Consider the following 16,469-nt stretch of genomic DNA (forward strand, 5'->3'; position numbering starts at 1 on the left):
GCTCAAATGAAGAAATAAAAATACTGAGTTTGCTCAACTTTCTTATTTGTGTTCATTGAGAAAAATATAGTAAACATTGAGTTAACTTGTTTTTATGTGTAAACTCAACATTTTGCTTAAAAATGTGTCCACTTGACTTACATTTTTAAACTGAGTGAACAATTTGCAAGTTGGAGTTTTTACAGTGTAAAGATGCATTGCAGAGCTAGTAGAAAACGAGCAATTGTGGTTAATCTATTTTTTTTTTAGAAAATGGCTGATTGTTTCCCTAGATAAGACCCTTATTTCTTGGTTGGGAAAGTATGGAGCCCTTTGAAGCTGCACTAAAATGGCAATTTGGACCTACATCACATTGGCTCCCACTGAAGTCCAATATATGGAGAAAAATCCTGGAATGTTTTCCTCAAAAACCTTCATTTCTTTTCAACTGAAGAAAGAAAGACATGAACATCAAAAAACGATCAGGAAATTTTAATTTAGGAGTGAACTAATCCTTTAACCCAAGTTTAACTGAAATGTGAAAAACCTAACTTTGCATTTCTTAGTTACTGGAAAAAAAAAATTGGTTTATAATACATTGCAAACATTTGCATTCATATCAACACACTGTGTCCACCATATCCAAATTTTTTTTGGCACACCTTTGCTTCCTTTCAAACCAGAAACCAAAGAATAGGTGTTTATTTGCCAAAAAACCATGACTCATTTATAATAGTGCTGAAAACATGGCATCCCTGATCTGATTGGTAGTTAGGGAGATGGAAAGATCTCCACTGACTAACAACGCTGTAAAAAAAAACAAAAAAAAAAACAGAGTCCCCTTCTGACCTGGGCAAGCCCAAACACCCTGTTCCTGCTCTAAAGTGTTGTATACAAATTAGGAAGATAGACAAATAGGAGATAAACAAAATAGAAAAGTGATTGCCTCTCACAAAGGGCACCCCGTCACAGGTTTAGAGAGGTTGGTTGCATACACTGATTAAGGGTGGCTGACCACAAAGACAAAACACAGCCCTAAGATTTCATTGGGTCCATCTGTGAGTTTTTTTTTTTTTCCTGAGGTCACGGCAGAGCTGATGATGATGACCCGCGCTTATTTTACATCATTAGAGTCTTTTTTACTGATTATGAGTAAACCAGTAACACTGAGCAGAGATCAGAGGTTTGTTGAAGTTAAAAGCTGGACAGATAAGGCTCTGTGGGCAGATGTATTTGGAAATGGCCCTCTGAGGAGAAACATCAGCCTGAAATTGTTTTTTTTAACTTTTGGTTGCTCAATCCTCTTGCTGTATGATTCATAGTCCACAAGCAAGACGGGTCAAAAGCTCCCTGCCAAATCCCTCGCATCCACTGCCGAGCTGTGAATTGTTTTGAGTGTAATTTTTCAGTCGTTGGTCAATGGTTAATGCGTTCGGTACTTTCTATTGGTCTCTCCATTTATCAAACATGAATGTGGGGCAGATCAGGTCAACTGGACCGTTTCTTTTCGAAAGAATTTTGATGACTAAATGACTGGAAATACGCCAGGTTGCATATAGCGTGGTTCTAAACTCACAGTCCATGACACATTTAAAAAGTCAAATGAATCAGTTAAGCAAAGTTTCACTTCAGTTATAAGCCAAACATACTCGTTTGGTCCTTGGGATGGTAACATCAAGAAAAGCAAGCAACAGCACTTTTTAAGGATGATTTGTGATACTTAATACATCTTGAATCATTAGACTATTAAATTTACAGTGTGACTTATCCTAGAGAGGTTTACGCAAGGTCTAAGCTGCAACAAAATACAAACTGTATACCATGCATGCCACAGTTAGTCTTACATAAACAATTTTACTGCTTGTCTCCAAACAGAATAAACTGTGTGACAAAAAACAACTCACATTTTCAGTACACAAAGTGTCACAGTAAGGCAAAACATCCAAGTGGTGATTCTTGTGCAACCAAGTACATTTTCTGGTAATACACACAAAATAAAACTGTCAAACAGAGGGGAATCGTGTTGCAGATGTCAAGGTGTTTGGAGTATTTCCAGCATTACTTGGTCATTCTTCTGACATTATATTTGTCATGATAACTAATCTGACTGTAATGTGCTCATTGATTTAGGTTCTGAAGGTAAAGGGATTAAAGATCTCAAGACAAGTTACTTAAAGCATGTGAATCATTATAGTGTACAAGCCTTTGATTTTGCTTTATTCTGGGGCAGACTGGGATTAAAGGATTATAGGATGGTGCACAACAGACTTGCTTCTCGGTGCCGCCTTCTCTGGTTTACGTTACCTTCTGTAAACCTTAGAAGAGGTTAAATTGAGCTGGAACGATCTGGAGCCAAATTCTGGCACGCTTGATACAAAAAGGAAAACAAATTAAGCAGTTTATTTGTCAGTCCATTCAATTTACTTTTCTGTCTCCATTTAATGAGTTTTCTTGTTCAAAAAACTGAATCAGTGTTTTCTTTGTTGATAAAAAGTTACGTACAGAACTGGGTGTAAACAGAGCAAACAGAGGTCAAGTCAAGATGTGCACTTAGATGCACATTTTGACCGCAAAAATATGGGTAAAAACTGATCGTGCAGACCAAACTGTAAGTCGTGGAAACATGAAAATTGGAGGGATGGTGGTATTCACACCGCCAACAACGTAACTAAGGCTTCCCCCAATCCGCCTGATGGATGCGCTACAGCAAACAAAGTATGAAATCGCTCATAACTCCCAAACAATCAGTCGCAAGCTCAAGTTTCTTATGTCGTTGGAATCCTTGGCTCACAGCAGTTTCAATGGCATAAACGATGGTATATTGCACAGTTTTTCATATATACACACAATATTCATTTCATATGATAGACCTTCTCATTCCAAACAACTTTGCCTCTAGAACCACTGCTGTCAATGAAACCATTCGTTAAATGACTGAGAAAATGTAAAAAAAAAAAAAAAAAAAAAAAGATTTTTGTGAACTTGTCCTAGGTATTTCGTTCAATCTTGAAAAAAACAATGTAGTGCAATTCTTCGGACTCTCTAGGTCAATAATTATCAAAAAATGTTGAAATTTACCCTTTGGCAAGCTATAACGAAACAAAAACTCAAAATTTCACAAAACCATGTGACAGGTGATTCTAAACAAGCGTGCAAAGTTTTAGCAAGATCGAATCACATCTGGTGTTGTAATGGTCGTAAACGTTAAAAATCATATGTCATTATGACCAAAATTTGCCAAAAATGCTTTTTTTTCAGCATTAATTTAGGTCATTACAGGCTTGATAAATAATATTTTTCATATGTGCTTAAATGCCTTAACACAATTGAACCCCAGTATATATATTTGTACATATTTGTATATTTGTAGAAGGTGCACACACTATATTTTGCTTGTGAGAAACACATGCTCAGTTGAATATAATTTATTTTTAATATAATTAAATTAATGGTACATTTCAGTATTTTGTTCACTTACCCCCTCGCATACCCCAGTTTGAGAACCACTGGTTTACACTCATATACAACAGCTCCTTTTCCCTAATCAGCACATTTTCAGCCGTGAATCAGACTTTATGTCACTTCCTGCCATATAATTCTGATGTAAGCACACTGCTTTTTGCCGATTAGTGTCCCCTCACAGGAAGGAAGCGTCTGACGCTCTGTCCCTCTAGCAAACATCCCTCATCCTGGGATCCTTATCCAACGAAGATACCCACGGACTTCCACGCATACAGACTGACATGACCTCTAACCTTTAGCCCCTTTGTTTCATAGTTTCCGTCGGTCTTGTGTCTTTTTCCAGAGAGTGTACTGCAAAAAAATCATTCTCCTAATCAGTATTTTGTCTTTTTATTAATACAAATATTTAAACATCCGTAAGACAATATATATTTACTTAAGAAGCTAAACTGAACAAGATCTCATTTACTTTCAGATAATGTACACCACTGTTCCAGTGTTTGGAGTCAGTAAGATTTTTTTTTTTTAAAGAAGTCTCTTATGCTCACCAGTGCTGCAAAACTGTAATGTTGTGAAATATTACAATTTAAAAAATATACTATTTTAATATGTATTAAAATGTAGTTTATTCATCACTAATTTAATTTATTTAACTTTTTCATTACTCCAGTATTGAGTGTCACGTGATTCTTCAGAAATCATTCTAATATTTCTGAAACTTTTCTTATTATCAATGTTAAAAATAGGATTACTTTGAATCTTTTGAATAAAAAGTTATAGCATTTATTTGAAATGATATTGTTTTTGTATAATCTACTGTCACTTTTGACTAATTTAATGTATTCATGCAGGGAAAGAAAATGAAAAAAAATCTTACTGACACCTAAACTTTTAAATGGTAGTGTATTTTGAATGAAGTATATTTTCCTTACCACACTGTAAAATAATAAACATCCCAAGTCATAACATATTACTAGTTGGGGAGAGGCACGTATACAAATCCCTGTTACAGATGAAAGAGCTTTGAAAAGTTGCTTTGATGTTTTTATCAGCAGACGTTTATCCTACTGTATACAGAGTTGATATATTAAAGGAAAAGTCCACTTCCAGAACAAAAATTTACAGATAATTTATTCACCACCTTGTCATCCAAGATGTTCATGTCTTTCTTTCTTCAGTTGTAAAGAAATTATGTTTTTTGAGGAAAACATTTCTGCATTTTTCTTCATATAATGGACCAATTTTGAACTTCCAAAATGCAGTTTAACTTCAAACGATCCCAAATACGGTTGTAAATGATCCCAGCCGAGAAAGAAGGGTCTTATCTAGCGTAACGATCAGTTATTTTAATAAAAATAATACAATTTATATACTTTTTAATGCCAAACGCTCGTCTTGTCTTACTCTGCTTGGACTGTTTTTTTTTTGGGGGAAGTTCAAACTCGGGGCACCATATCAGTCCATTATATGAAGAAAAATGCAGAAATGTTTTCCTCAAAAAACATAATTTCTTTACGACTGAAAAAAGGAAAACCTGAACATCTTGGATGACAAGGGGGTGAGTGCATTAGATGTGAATCTTTGTTTTGGAAGTGGGCTTCTCCTTTAAGGCTGAATATTAATGGAGGATTTAGTTTGACTTTGGATCCCCTATACAGGCTTCTCATTGCCTCTCACTGTTGTACAGCTGCTGCAATAGATAAAACCCATCCATGTCATTCTTCTGATTCTAGTCCAAAAAATGAAGCCCATTATAAGCAAATGAAATGGTGAGTTTATATTGATTTGAGTACAAAAAGAAACAAGGCTTTTTGACGAACAGACCACTGTTGAGATTGGTTAAGACCCAAGAAATAAACTGTATGCAAAACCTTTTCATAGCCAGGTCGTAAACTAGAGCTGCTTCCTGAGGCAGACCCAGGATGAAAGCAGATTAATTAAAACCACAGCAGAGAAAGAAGTGTGTGTGAGGGGATCTGACATACAGAAACTGAATACACGGACACGGAGAGAGTGTCAGGTCAGAACATCCACATTCAGATAAATGTAGGGGATTTTAAAGACAAAAGACGTGTCTTGATTATTTGACTTGGGCAAAACAAGGTTTTGTTTCACAGGAACATGTAATTTGTTTTGACATTTGATTTGCTGTGATATTCCAACAGCTGTTTTTGTTCAGAAGGCTTGAGAAACTTTGCGAAGTGAAATTTCTATTTGAATGATTTCCGACAATTCTTACTCAATTTTCCACAAAAGTACAAAACATTCCTATTTCCTATTTTCCTCCTAGTCTGTAAGCACTCCAGCTCCCTCTAATTTTGTGCACCTGGGCATCAAACTCTCTCTTTGTCGCTCTGTCTTTCTTTCAGAGTATTCAGAGCTGTCCATGCGTGCCAAGACATCACATCTCTAAAAAAAGATCTTTTCTTTCATCCACAGACCGAGACCTCCCCTAAAGTCCACCTGTTATTTAACAAACCTTTCATGTTACCCTAATCTAGGCTTTAATGATAAAAGATAAAACATCAAAACATAAAAGATAAATTACCATAACAAAATAAATGGAAATGCAATTGATTATTAAAAATCATCTTTAAATACATTACCAGTCAAAAGTTTTTAAACAGTAAGTTTTTTAATGTTTTTAAAGAAGTCTCTTCAGCTCACCAAGCATGCATTTATTTAATCCAAAGTACAGCAAAAACAGTACATTTTTAAAATTATTTTTACTATTTAAAATAACTATGTTCTATTTGAATATATTTAAAAATGTAATTTATTCCTGTGATTTCAAAGCTGAATTTTCAGCACCATTACTCCAGTCACATGATCCTTCAAAAATGATTCTAATATGCTGATTTGCTGTTCAAGAAACATTTTATTATTAATATTATCAATATTTAAAACAGTTTATTAGATTTTTTTTTTTTTTTTTTAGATTTTTTCAGTACTCTTTGATGAATAAAAAATATCTAAAATAAAATATATAAATATATAATTTTTAATTTAACAAGGATGCTTTAAATTGATCAAAAGTGATGACAGACATTTACAATGTTACAAAAGATTCACTCAGCTGTTTAATAATAATAATAATAATAAATGTTTTCTGAGCAGCAAATCATAATAGTAACGTTACCAGTGACTGGAGTAACGATGCTAAAATTTCAACTTTGAAATCACAGGAATAAATTACATTTTAAAATATATTTAAATAGAAAACAGTTATTTTAAATAGTAAAATATTTCAAAATATTACCATTTTTGTTGTACTTTGGATCAAACAAATGCAGGCTTGGTGAGCAGAAGAGACTTCTTTATTAAAAACATTAAAAATCTTACAGTTCAAAACATTTTGACTGGTAGTGTCCCTGTAAATACTTTATGTATAATAATGTTTATTGTTACTTAAATAAATTAAATCATTAAAATAATTAAATGTTTCTGTAAATGCCTCATTTGTTGTGTATGATGATGTTTACTGTTAATTCTTTCTGAAAAAATACATATTTAATTAAAAACTACAAACACAAATGTACAATATTTGCTACCTCAAATTAAAATAAATCCCAGTTCAGTAACCACATGAATTGGAGTTTCAGATGCAATTCTCAGTTCAATTCTGAATGGGTCTGCAATGGGTTCTTAATCAGACCTAAACCAGATGTTCTTCCTTTAATCAACATATTAAATACAAAGACTGTAGGGAGGGCGTTATCAGAGACTCAAGTCTGCTGAGCAAATTGGGGTGTAATGTATGTATGCGGGTTGACGTAAAGAGTGACCCAGCTCTTGTACAAAGATTAAACCGAGTCTGATCTCAAAGCACAGGAAACATTCGGCTCCTATGAGCTCCAGGTAATTAGGCTGAATTATATGGATTAGCCAGGGTTAAGAGAAAACATATGGGCACTCTTAACACTTTGAGGGGATGTGGGGTCTTTAAGTACATGGACCTTTAAGTACAGAACTTTCTTAGTAACAGGTACCTCCAAATGTTGCTGGAAAGCTTTTCCTGTGTTTACCTTCCACTTCAGTCTAACGCTGATTGTAACAGAAATGGGCAAGATAAGAAACTTGAGGAAGTGATGCAGAGGAACCCAACTTCACTTTGTTTTCACAGACACTGCTCTGCTTCAGTCTCATGTGGCATATTTTTTTAAAAGAGATGACTTTTTTATTCAGCTCAGATGTATTAAACTGATCAAAAGTGATAGCACAGGAGATAAGAAACTTGAGGAAATGATGGAGAGACAACCAGCTTCACTTTGTTTTTATAACCTCACAAGCTGCTGCTCTGCTTCAACCTGGGTGGCTCTCCAGGATAAATAATGAGCTCTAAAACCATGCACGTTTTTTATGATATGCACATAATGAGGCAGATTATGGGAGCATTACCCTAGTGGACAACCCCTTGTTTTTGTATAATGTGGTTTGAATCAAATAAAGCATGATGAATGAACGAGGAACAGCAAAACTTACCCAGTGCGAAGTAAACTGGTCTCAGTTGCAGATGATGGATCTGACGGGTCCCCTGTTCCCTCGGGCACGTCCGGAGAAAGATGTCCAGGAGTGGGATTATGGTGTCCATGTCTGAGTGGATGGTGGACAGATCCATAGACGTCAAGACTCTGCCTGTTTAGTCCTTGACCATGGTGAGGTGCTCCAAACCCAGCCTGTGGAACTCTATGGTCCCATCCACGTCCATCTGACATCTCCTTCAGCTCGTCCTCCTCTTCTACCTCTGGGTCTCTGGCTCTGACCTCACATCGTGCTGCGAGAAGCAGCCCCTGGAGTAGCACGGCCAACCTCAGCACCACCATATCTGTGTGCTATTCAAAACACAGAAGAACAAGATGTTGTGAAGCCGTTCTGCTCCCTGATGCCTTATGGAAACTCTCCGCCCCCCATCTCGAAAATTATCCTCTCCCTCCCCTCTCCTGTCAGTCCACTCCCCTCCGTTCCCTGCGTCCCCCACCTCTATCTATTCCCCTCCCTCATCGTAATAGTTTCAAAGACCTTCAACAATCCTCGGAAATGTGACCCCCTCCCACGTCCAGTTTACTCCCCCGTGGAAAGGTCGCGGAGCCTGGAACAATGAGGCCCGTCAGCTCTCAGGCTTTACATGCTCAGAGGTGCTCAGAGGACAGACACACTCGACTGTATTGCGTGAGGAAGCAGTCCATTTCTCTTGGCTGGTCACCAGCATTTTTAAGCTCTTATCACCTCTTGCTGCTCTTGTCTCCACTCCACACTAAGTAGCTCAGGAAAGGGATGTTAAAGCTGAATGTAAGTGTATTACGAGAAGATAAAGAACAATGGTTTTATACATAATACCACTATAAAAAAGTACTCCGTTTAAGAGGAAACTCCACTATTTCATCCCTCTACTTCTGTATATTTTTTTCTCTTTCCTGTATATTCAGTAGCAAATAGCTTAAAAGGGAAGCCCGGGTATTAACACTTGTATGGCTTAATATAATGTAAATTAAATAAGTGGTAGAAACCCCATGAAAGATTTACGTTATTTAAAAAATCCAAGTCGTTTTATACATATTTTGGAATATGGGGGACGCCATTATTTCAATGACGTGCGTTCGGTGAGCTACTGGCGTTACCTGTTGCTATTTTTACCAACACAACTTAGTGAGTTATTGAGACTAGCAAAATCTGATTTCTGAACAAACTGCTGCTTCTTTTAAACATATCTTGCCAATGAATTAGTTGATCTGGTTAACAAATTAAAAAAACGAATCCACCACTCAATGTTATATTTCTCCAAAACATAACACTGTATGTACTATACATAAGTCTACAACATTGATTGTGTACCATTTTTTAAGCTCGAAAACGCTATTAACAATGGATCAGTTCTTCAAAGAAAGTCATAAAGGTTTGGAACAGGGTGAAAATTATGGTAGAATTCTCATTTTTGGTTGAACTGTTTCTTTAAGAGATATAAACAGTAGGGAGGCCCTCGGCTGGCAGCAGTATGTGAGGAAACATGGGTTTATGACATTTATTGTTTAGTCAAAGGATGAGTCAGTGTTTTAGTTGAAACAGTATAGTTTCTCTGCTTTACCATACTGACAGAAACAGATGTTTTGTATAAACAATGTTCATATACTTTGTCTAGAGTTCATTGTGGAGAAACACTTTTATACCACAGGAATTTTTCTTTAGGGAACAGTGAATGTCTAACCTGTTGATAGATAGATAGATAGATAGATAGATAGATAGATAGATAGATATCATAACGGTCAGTTATTTGAAATTGAGATTTATACATCATAAAAGCTTTCCATTAATGTATGGTTTGTTAGGATAGGACAATATTTGGCCGAGATACAACTATTTTAAAATCGGTAATCTGACGGTGCAAAAAATGAAAATACTGAGAAAATCGCCTTTAAAAGTTCTTAGCAATGCACATTACTAATCAAAAATTAAGTTTAGATATATTTACGGTAGGAAATTTACAAAATATCTTAATGGAACATGATTTTTACTTAATATCCTTAATACTTCCTGATTTTTGGCCGAAAATCGATCATTTTGACATTATTGTTGGCTATTGCTACAAATGTACCCGTGCTACTTACTACTCGTTTTGTGGTCCAGGGCCACATTTGTGTTTTAATTTACTTTTTCAAAGCTCAAAAGTAAAAACTGAGCTAAAAAAAGAGATTGCACTGCTGAGAATGACTGATTACAATGATCAAGTCTCATGCAGGATGCTTACTTAAAGTCGCCAGTAGATGTCAGTGCTGTAAAATAAAAGTGAAAGCAGGTACATCACGTTGATTTGCTGAAAGACTGTTGATATATTGCTTGCCTTGCTAATGGAAATGCAACGAAATGAATATTTAATGACTATGATATTATGTAGCATTGTGCAGCCTTTTAAAATCTGAGAAATGCTAGTTATAATATAGATATAAACATATAATCATATAAACATCAAAATCGTTCTGTGGATTTGTGATTTTCCTGTTGTTCAAACACCAAACAGCTTAGGATTTCAAGGTCATTACATAGCTCACCCAAAAAAAAAAATACATTTTGTCATTAATTTCTCATCCAAACACATAAGACCGTCGTTCATCTTCGGAAGACAAATTAAGATCTTTCTGATGAAATCAGAGAGCTTTTCGCGTCTGCATGGACAGCAACGCAACTGACACATTCAAGGCCCAGAAAGGTAGAAAGGACATTGTTAAAACAGTCCATGTGACATCAGTGGTTCAACCATAATGTTATGAAGCTACAAGAATACTTTTTGTGCACAAAGAAAACAAAAATAATGACTTTATTCAACAATTTCTGTTCTTCCACATCACTTGCATTCACAAGATTACCACAACGCATGTGTGTGGTGCTGCTGAAGCAGGGGTCGGCATTCTGACAGAGAACGTAGATATGCTGCACGTTGTTTACAAGCAGAAGACAGTGCATGCTGTACATAAAACAGTCTTCATAAACATGTCTGAAAATTTCGACAGAGATGATGACTTGCAATTTTTTGTCCAGCCTTACTTATTTGAACCAGAGTATACAGACACAGATACATCAGAACTTTAGCAGAGACACTGCTGTGATGATGTTATTACTAAAGGATGAGGAATAAAATATTTTTTTGATTGAAAACTGTTGATATTTAAATGCAGACTCACAGCTTAATTAATTATTACCAGTAAAGCACATCTGCAAGTGTCAGTAATCCACATCTCATGGATGATCTTAGGCTGCGGGCAGAGATAGACTTGGGCTATGTCTCTGCTAGAGAATATGTTGTGCCTGAGAAGAGCAGTACATTAGCTCCAGTGTGGTCAAGAGCATTGGCTGATGGTACAGTACGCATTTCAGCTGTTTTTGTTGGTACAGTTGCCAATAACACACAGGTATTTGAGCAAGGCTTGTGACTGTCTCCAATCTATGTGTCATTTAGCACTTCTGTGCAAATTTGGTAGCCTATATTTCAGCAACCAATCACAAAGCCTTTGAGCTAGCTTATGCATTTTGCTGTCATAATGAGAATGACCTCTGGTGGTGAACTACCTTTGACCCACAGCGCTTGAAGAGCTACTTATACATGTGCAGAGAAAGTGTCTTTCACAGTTCTCACCTTTGAACTAATTCTTTAAACAAAGATTCAATAGGAAAAAAACTTTTGTTGCCAAGCAACACAAGCTGTTGCAATGGATTTTCAAAGTCACTAAAACATTCCCTGTGCAGACATTGTGTGTGTGAGAGAGGTTTTTAAAGAAAGTTTTAAAAACTTACCTTGCTTTAAATAAAATGCAACTATAAAAATACACTTTAATTTTAGCTACATGCTCTGTGTCTCTTACCACGTATTTATTTATAGAGACATAGAAATGTATTTGTGTGTGTACATAATACACTGCGATATCAAAGCTGAATTTTCAGCATCATTACTCCAGTTTTCAGTGTCACATAATCCTTCAGAAATCATTCTGATATCCTGATTTGCTGCTCAACATTTCTTATTATTACCAATGTTGAAAAGAGTTGTGCTGCTTAAAACCTTTTGTGAAAACAGAGCTACATTCTTTGATAAATGAAAATGTTTTTTGTACTGTATATATATATATACATTTAATGTTAATTAATGAAATTTTGAATAATGAATACTTTGAATTTGAGTTCTATATGGTGTCAAAAGAAATACCACTGAACTAATGAAATAACTATGTCCAAATTTTTAGCCTTTAGTCCTAGACCAAAGCTCTATGTTTGAAAACATGTGAATGTCACCATAGAGATCTCTAGGAGAACACTGTCATTGTTTTTAAGTGTCATCAAATTGCAGCTGCAATACAAACTTTTGTACTTTTGGTGCAAGCCTCACCCTTTCTCCCTATTGACAGCAGGGACGTGGTATGTGGTATGATCACAGATGGGATTTTTCCCTGAATTCCATTTTCAAAGCAGCTCTCAGACAGATATTAGGATGCTAGTTGCTTCATCACACTCTCACAGTAACCGCAGTCAGATGATCCGTTTGGTCAGCCACAATACCTCCTGTTACAGGCAGAAGACAGAACAAGAGATAGAGAGAGCGAAAAGCAGACTTAATGCCAGACAACTGAAGAGCGTAAGCAGAAATATGACTATGAACATAGAAAACATGAGAAAGAGAACCTGACCTTTATTATGAATGGAATGTTTTCATGTTGTTGCACTGATGTTAAATGCTGTAAGATGCAGACTTATGTTTACTCATATGAAGTAAACATTAAATGTTTTGTTCATTTTTCATGTAGTTATTACAGAGCAGCATTACACTCCAGCTTTTCAGCATAAAAGGCCTTTCTGTCCACTTTCTATTAAATTATGTGCTGAGCTCAAATTAGAGAGAATTTTGTTTTGCAGTGTTTGCCGTATATGCTCTAGATACTGCTTCAAAGGTGATTCGAGAGAGTACGGATGAGATATTTCACACTGTTCTGTCATCATGTTAGTGATTAGTCCAGTATTGATCATGCTTTTCTCCCATGCTCTCGATTTTTGCCACGTGATGGATACATATTGACCCGATAGCGCTGAGTTCTGAGCAGCCAGTATTAGATTACATTCTCTCACCGTCCTGGGAAATGCAAGGAGTTATATTTAGACATACAGTGGTGGTCATCTAGTTAGCCTGGGCAGAGCATCATAATCGAGGTGTGCAACAAATGCTATTTCTGCTCAGGAGCAGTTTTGTATCCTTCAGGCACAGCTAAGAGAAAAAAAAAGGTGCTTCACGATGCCATAGAGGAACCTTTTTTGTCTAAATGGTTCCATAAAGAACCTTTAACATCTGAAGAACCATTCTGATTCACAAAAGGTTCTTTGTGGGAAAGAAGGTTCTTCAGATTATAAAAACGTAAGAAAGAGATGGTTCTTTAAAGAACCATTGACTGAATGGTTCTTTGTGGAACCAAAAGTGGTTCTTCTATGGCATCACTTGAAGAACCTTTTAAAGCACCTTTATTTTTAAGAGTGTACTGCATTTATGCCAGGATGAATGACGAAAAAAACACTGTATTTGTACTTTCAGGGACCAGTGAGGTATTTATATCAAATCTCTACTTGTGACAGAAATCTAAGTAAGCCAATCCAATGAAACACCTGAGCTTCTGTATGAATACAGAAATGCATGAATAACCAGATGAACTCCTAAAATAAAACAATTTTGCAAATTTTGTACCGTTGGTGGTATGATAGCTTGTCACTGGGGTGGTACCTTTAAAGGGACAAATTTGCAGTTTATCCAGCCCTAAAAATGCATATTAACACCTTAAAACCTTAAAGTAGTAATATGTTACTACTTTGAACTTTTTAGGGGTAAATAAGATACAAATACAGTTGAGGTCAAAAGTTTACACACTCCTTGCAGAATCTGCAAAATGTTAATTACTTGACCAAAATAGGAAGGATCATACAAAATGCATGTTATTGTTTATTTAGTACTGACCTGAATAAGATATTTCACATAAAAGATGTTTACATATAGGGGAATGTAAACTTTTGACCTCAACTGTATGTCATTTTGAGAGTACTGCCCTAGTTACAAGCTGCTGTATCCATAAAGGTAAATTTTTTGTCTTTTTTTTTCTGAGTGCAAAAATTCCTATCTAGGGCTATCTATACTTCAAAAAATAGCAGTCTCATCACTATACTGCCAAAAAGTCCTGTATAAACACAGGTAAGAAAACTCCTTTCATCAAGTGATTCACTGGGCTTTTAACATCATAATGCATTAGACTAGCATGCTTGAATCCTGCTATTTCAGTTCAGAGTGGTGCAGTGGCTCAGACTGCACAAGCTCACTAAGGGATTTAACTTAATAAATATATAAAGAACTATACATCATTTGCCCCGTTCATATTGGATCAGCCAACAAGAATTACATCTATGACGAAAAAACAAATTTCTTTCTCTACTGTGCCCCAGAGTGATTTTATTAAGCTCTTATCAAGATACAGTTTTTGCTATTTATGGAACTGCTTGTATAACACAGAAAGAGAAAGATTATTCTTTGAGGTTTTTCTTTCATGTACTGCATGCATCATAGCATAATCTAATAATTACGGTTATGAGGTTCTTTCATAATTTCACTGTTGCATATCCTACAGAGGCTTCACAGAGATGGTCCACACCAAGAGGATCCATATTAGATTAGAGCAAACATATATTTATACACTCATGTCAGATTTAAATTATTATTTGATGAATATGACAGACTCTGTGAGCCTCAAGAGTGACGCCACTGATGCGGAAGTCAGTGCAGCTTGCATGTTTTGATATTAAAATATGCACATATAAAATGCATATCTGAACACATGTAATCTACCTACATATTGATGTTGAATTAAATTTAAATATAATGACATCAACTAGACAAGGAATCGGTGTTAAACTATTAAAAACTGAAATAAAGCTAAAATTAAAAAGAAATCTCAACGAAAAACTTAAGCTTAAATGAAAATTATAAATGTTGCCTTGGCAATTAGCTAAATAAAGTAATTATGATTAAAAAAACGAATGAAAATGAAAATATACAAATTAGGGCTGTCAAACTATTAATCGTGATTAATCCCACACAAAATAAAAGTTTGAGTTTGCCTAATATATGTGTGTGTACTGTGTGTAATTATTATGCATATATAAATACAAGCACATTCATGTATATATTTAAGAAATATTTACAAGTATATGTATTATAATTTTTATAGAATTTATATTATATATAAAAAAAATTTTTGTACATAAATAACAAATATATACATTAATTTGTGCATATTTATATATACATAATAATTACACACAGTACACACACATATATTAGGCAAACTCAAACTTTTATTTTGTATGCGATTAATCGCAATTAATCGTTTGCCAGCCCCAATAAAAGCTAATTCAAAATATCAAAGGAGAACTCCACTTCCAGAACAACAATTTACAAATAATTTACTCACCACCTTGTCATCCAAGATGTTCATGTCTTTCTGTCTTCAGCCGTAAAGAAATTATGGTTTTTAAGGAAAGCATTTTCTCCATATAATGTAATTCAATGGTACCCCTGATTTTGAACTTCCAAAATGTAGTTTAAATGCAGCTTCAAAGGGCTCCAAATGATCCCAGCCGAGGAAGAAGGGTCTTATCTAGCGAAACAATCTGTTATTTTTTAGAAAAATTTTCATTTGTATACTTTTTAAGCACAACAGCTCATGCAGCACAGGCTCTGGGATGGCATTTTCTCCTACAACTTCAGAATCGCCCGACATCGTTGTACCTTTTTGTTTTTAAACAGCGTTTGACTTGCACTTCATTAGTTGTTGCACGTTCGCTTTGTAAACACTGGGTCTGTCGTTCCGCCTACATCACGCGTGACCTTTCGACGTGATTCTGCAGTACGTAGCGTCGTGGACACACATCCCAGAGCCTGTGTTTAACAAGCTTTTGTGCTTAAAAAGTATACAACTTTTAATTTTTCAAAAAAAAAAGAATCATTTCTAGATAAGACCCTTCTTCCTCGGCTGGGATCATTTAGAGCCCTTTGAAGCTGCATTTAAACTACACTGAAATACTGAAATACTAAACACATATACAGTACAACAGTATATAAATTACTTAAATAACACTGCTAGGAATCTATAGCTGGCATGTAGTATGACTGTTTTGGTTGGCGTGTAAGTGTGTGTTGTGGCTTGCATGCATATGCTGCAACAGGATTAAGGGAAGAGGCAGTTTAATAGTTTTATGAAGCTGTGCACTGATGCTGGATTTGAGCATTAACAATTTAATCTTCCAGTATGTGAATCTCATTTATTATGGGTGACTGGAGAAAACAGGCCAAACTGAAAAAGCTTTCTTCTTGTGGAATCTATTTCTCGTCATTCCTCTCACCCACTTGTTATTATACCCCCATCTCTCTCTCTCTTTCTCTCTCTCTCTCCATGCCTTCTTCTCCCCATCCGCTTGACTACTCCTCTTGTTAAGGGTGTCCCAATCTGTCTGAG

The 16,469-nt window shown here is 35.6% G+C and overlaps 1 protein-coding gene across 1 annotated transcript in view; it reads right to left on the minus strand.

The window, feature by feature from the left end:
* mmrn2a (multimerin 2a) overlaps nt 1-8,338 on the minus strand; it is a 35,721-nt gene extending 27,383 nt beyond the window's left edge. The window contains exon 1 of the mRNA XM_051125616.1: nt 7,924-8,338. Within this exon, the coding sequence (XP_050981573.1) occupies nt 7,924-8,264 (341 nt within the window). The 5' untranslated portion in view covers nt 8,265-8,338. The remainder of the gene's footprint in view (nt 1-7,923) is intronic.
* Nucleotides 8,339-16,469: the final 8,131 nt, after the last annotated feature.

Source organism: Labeo rohita, chromosome 13, assembly GCF_022985175.1.
Source record: "Labeo rohita strain BAU-BD-2019 chromosome 13, IGBB_LRoh.1.0, whole genome shotgun sequence".
Taxonomy (NCBI): domain Eukaryota; kingdom Metazoa; phylum Chordata; class Actinopteri; order Cypriniformes; family Cyprinidae; genus Labeo; species Labeo rohita.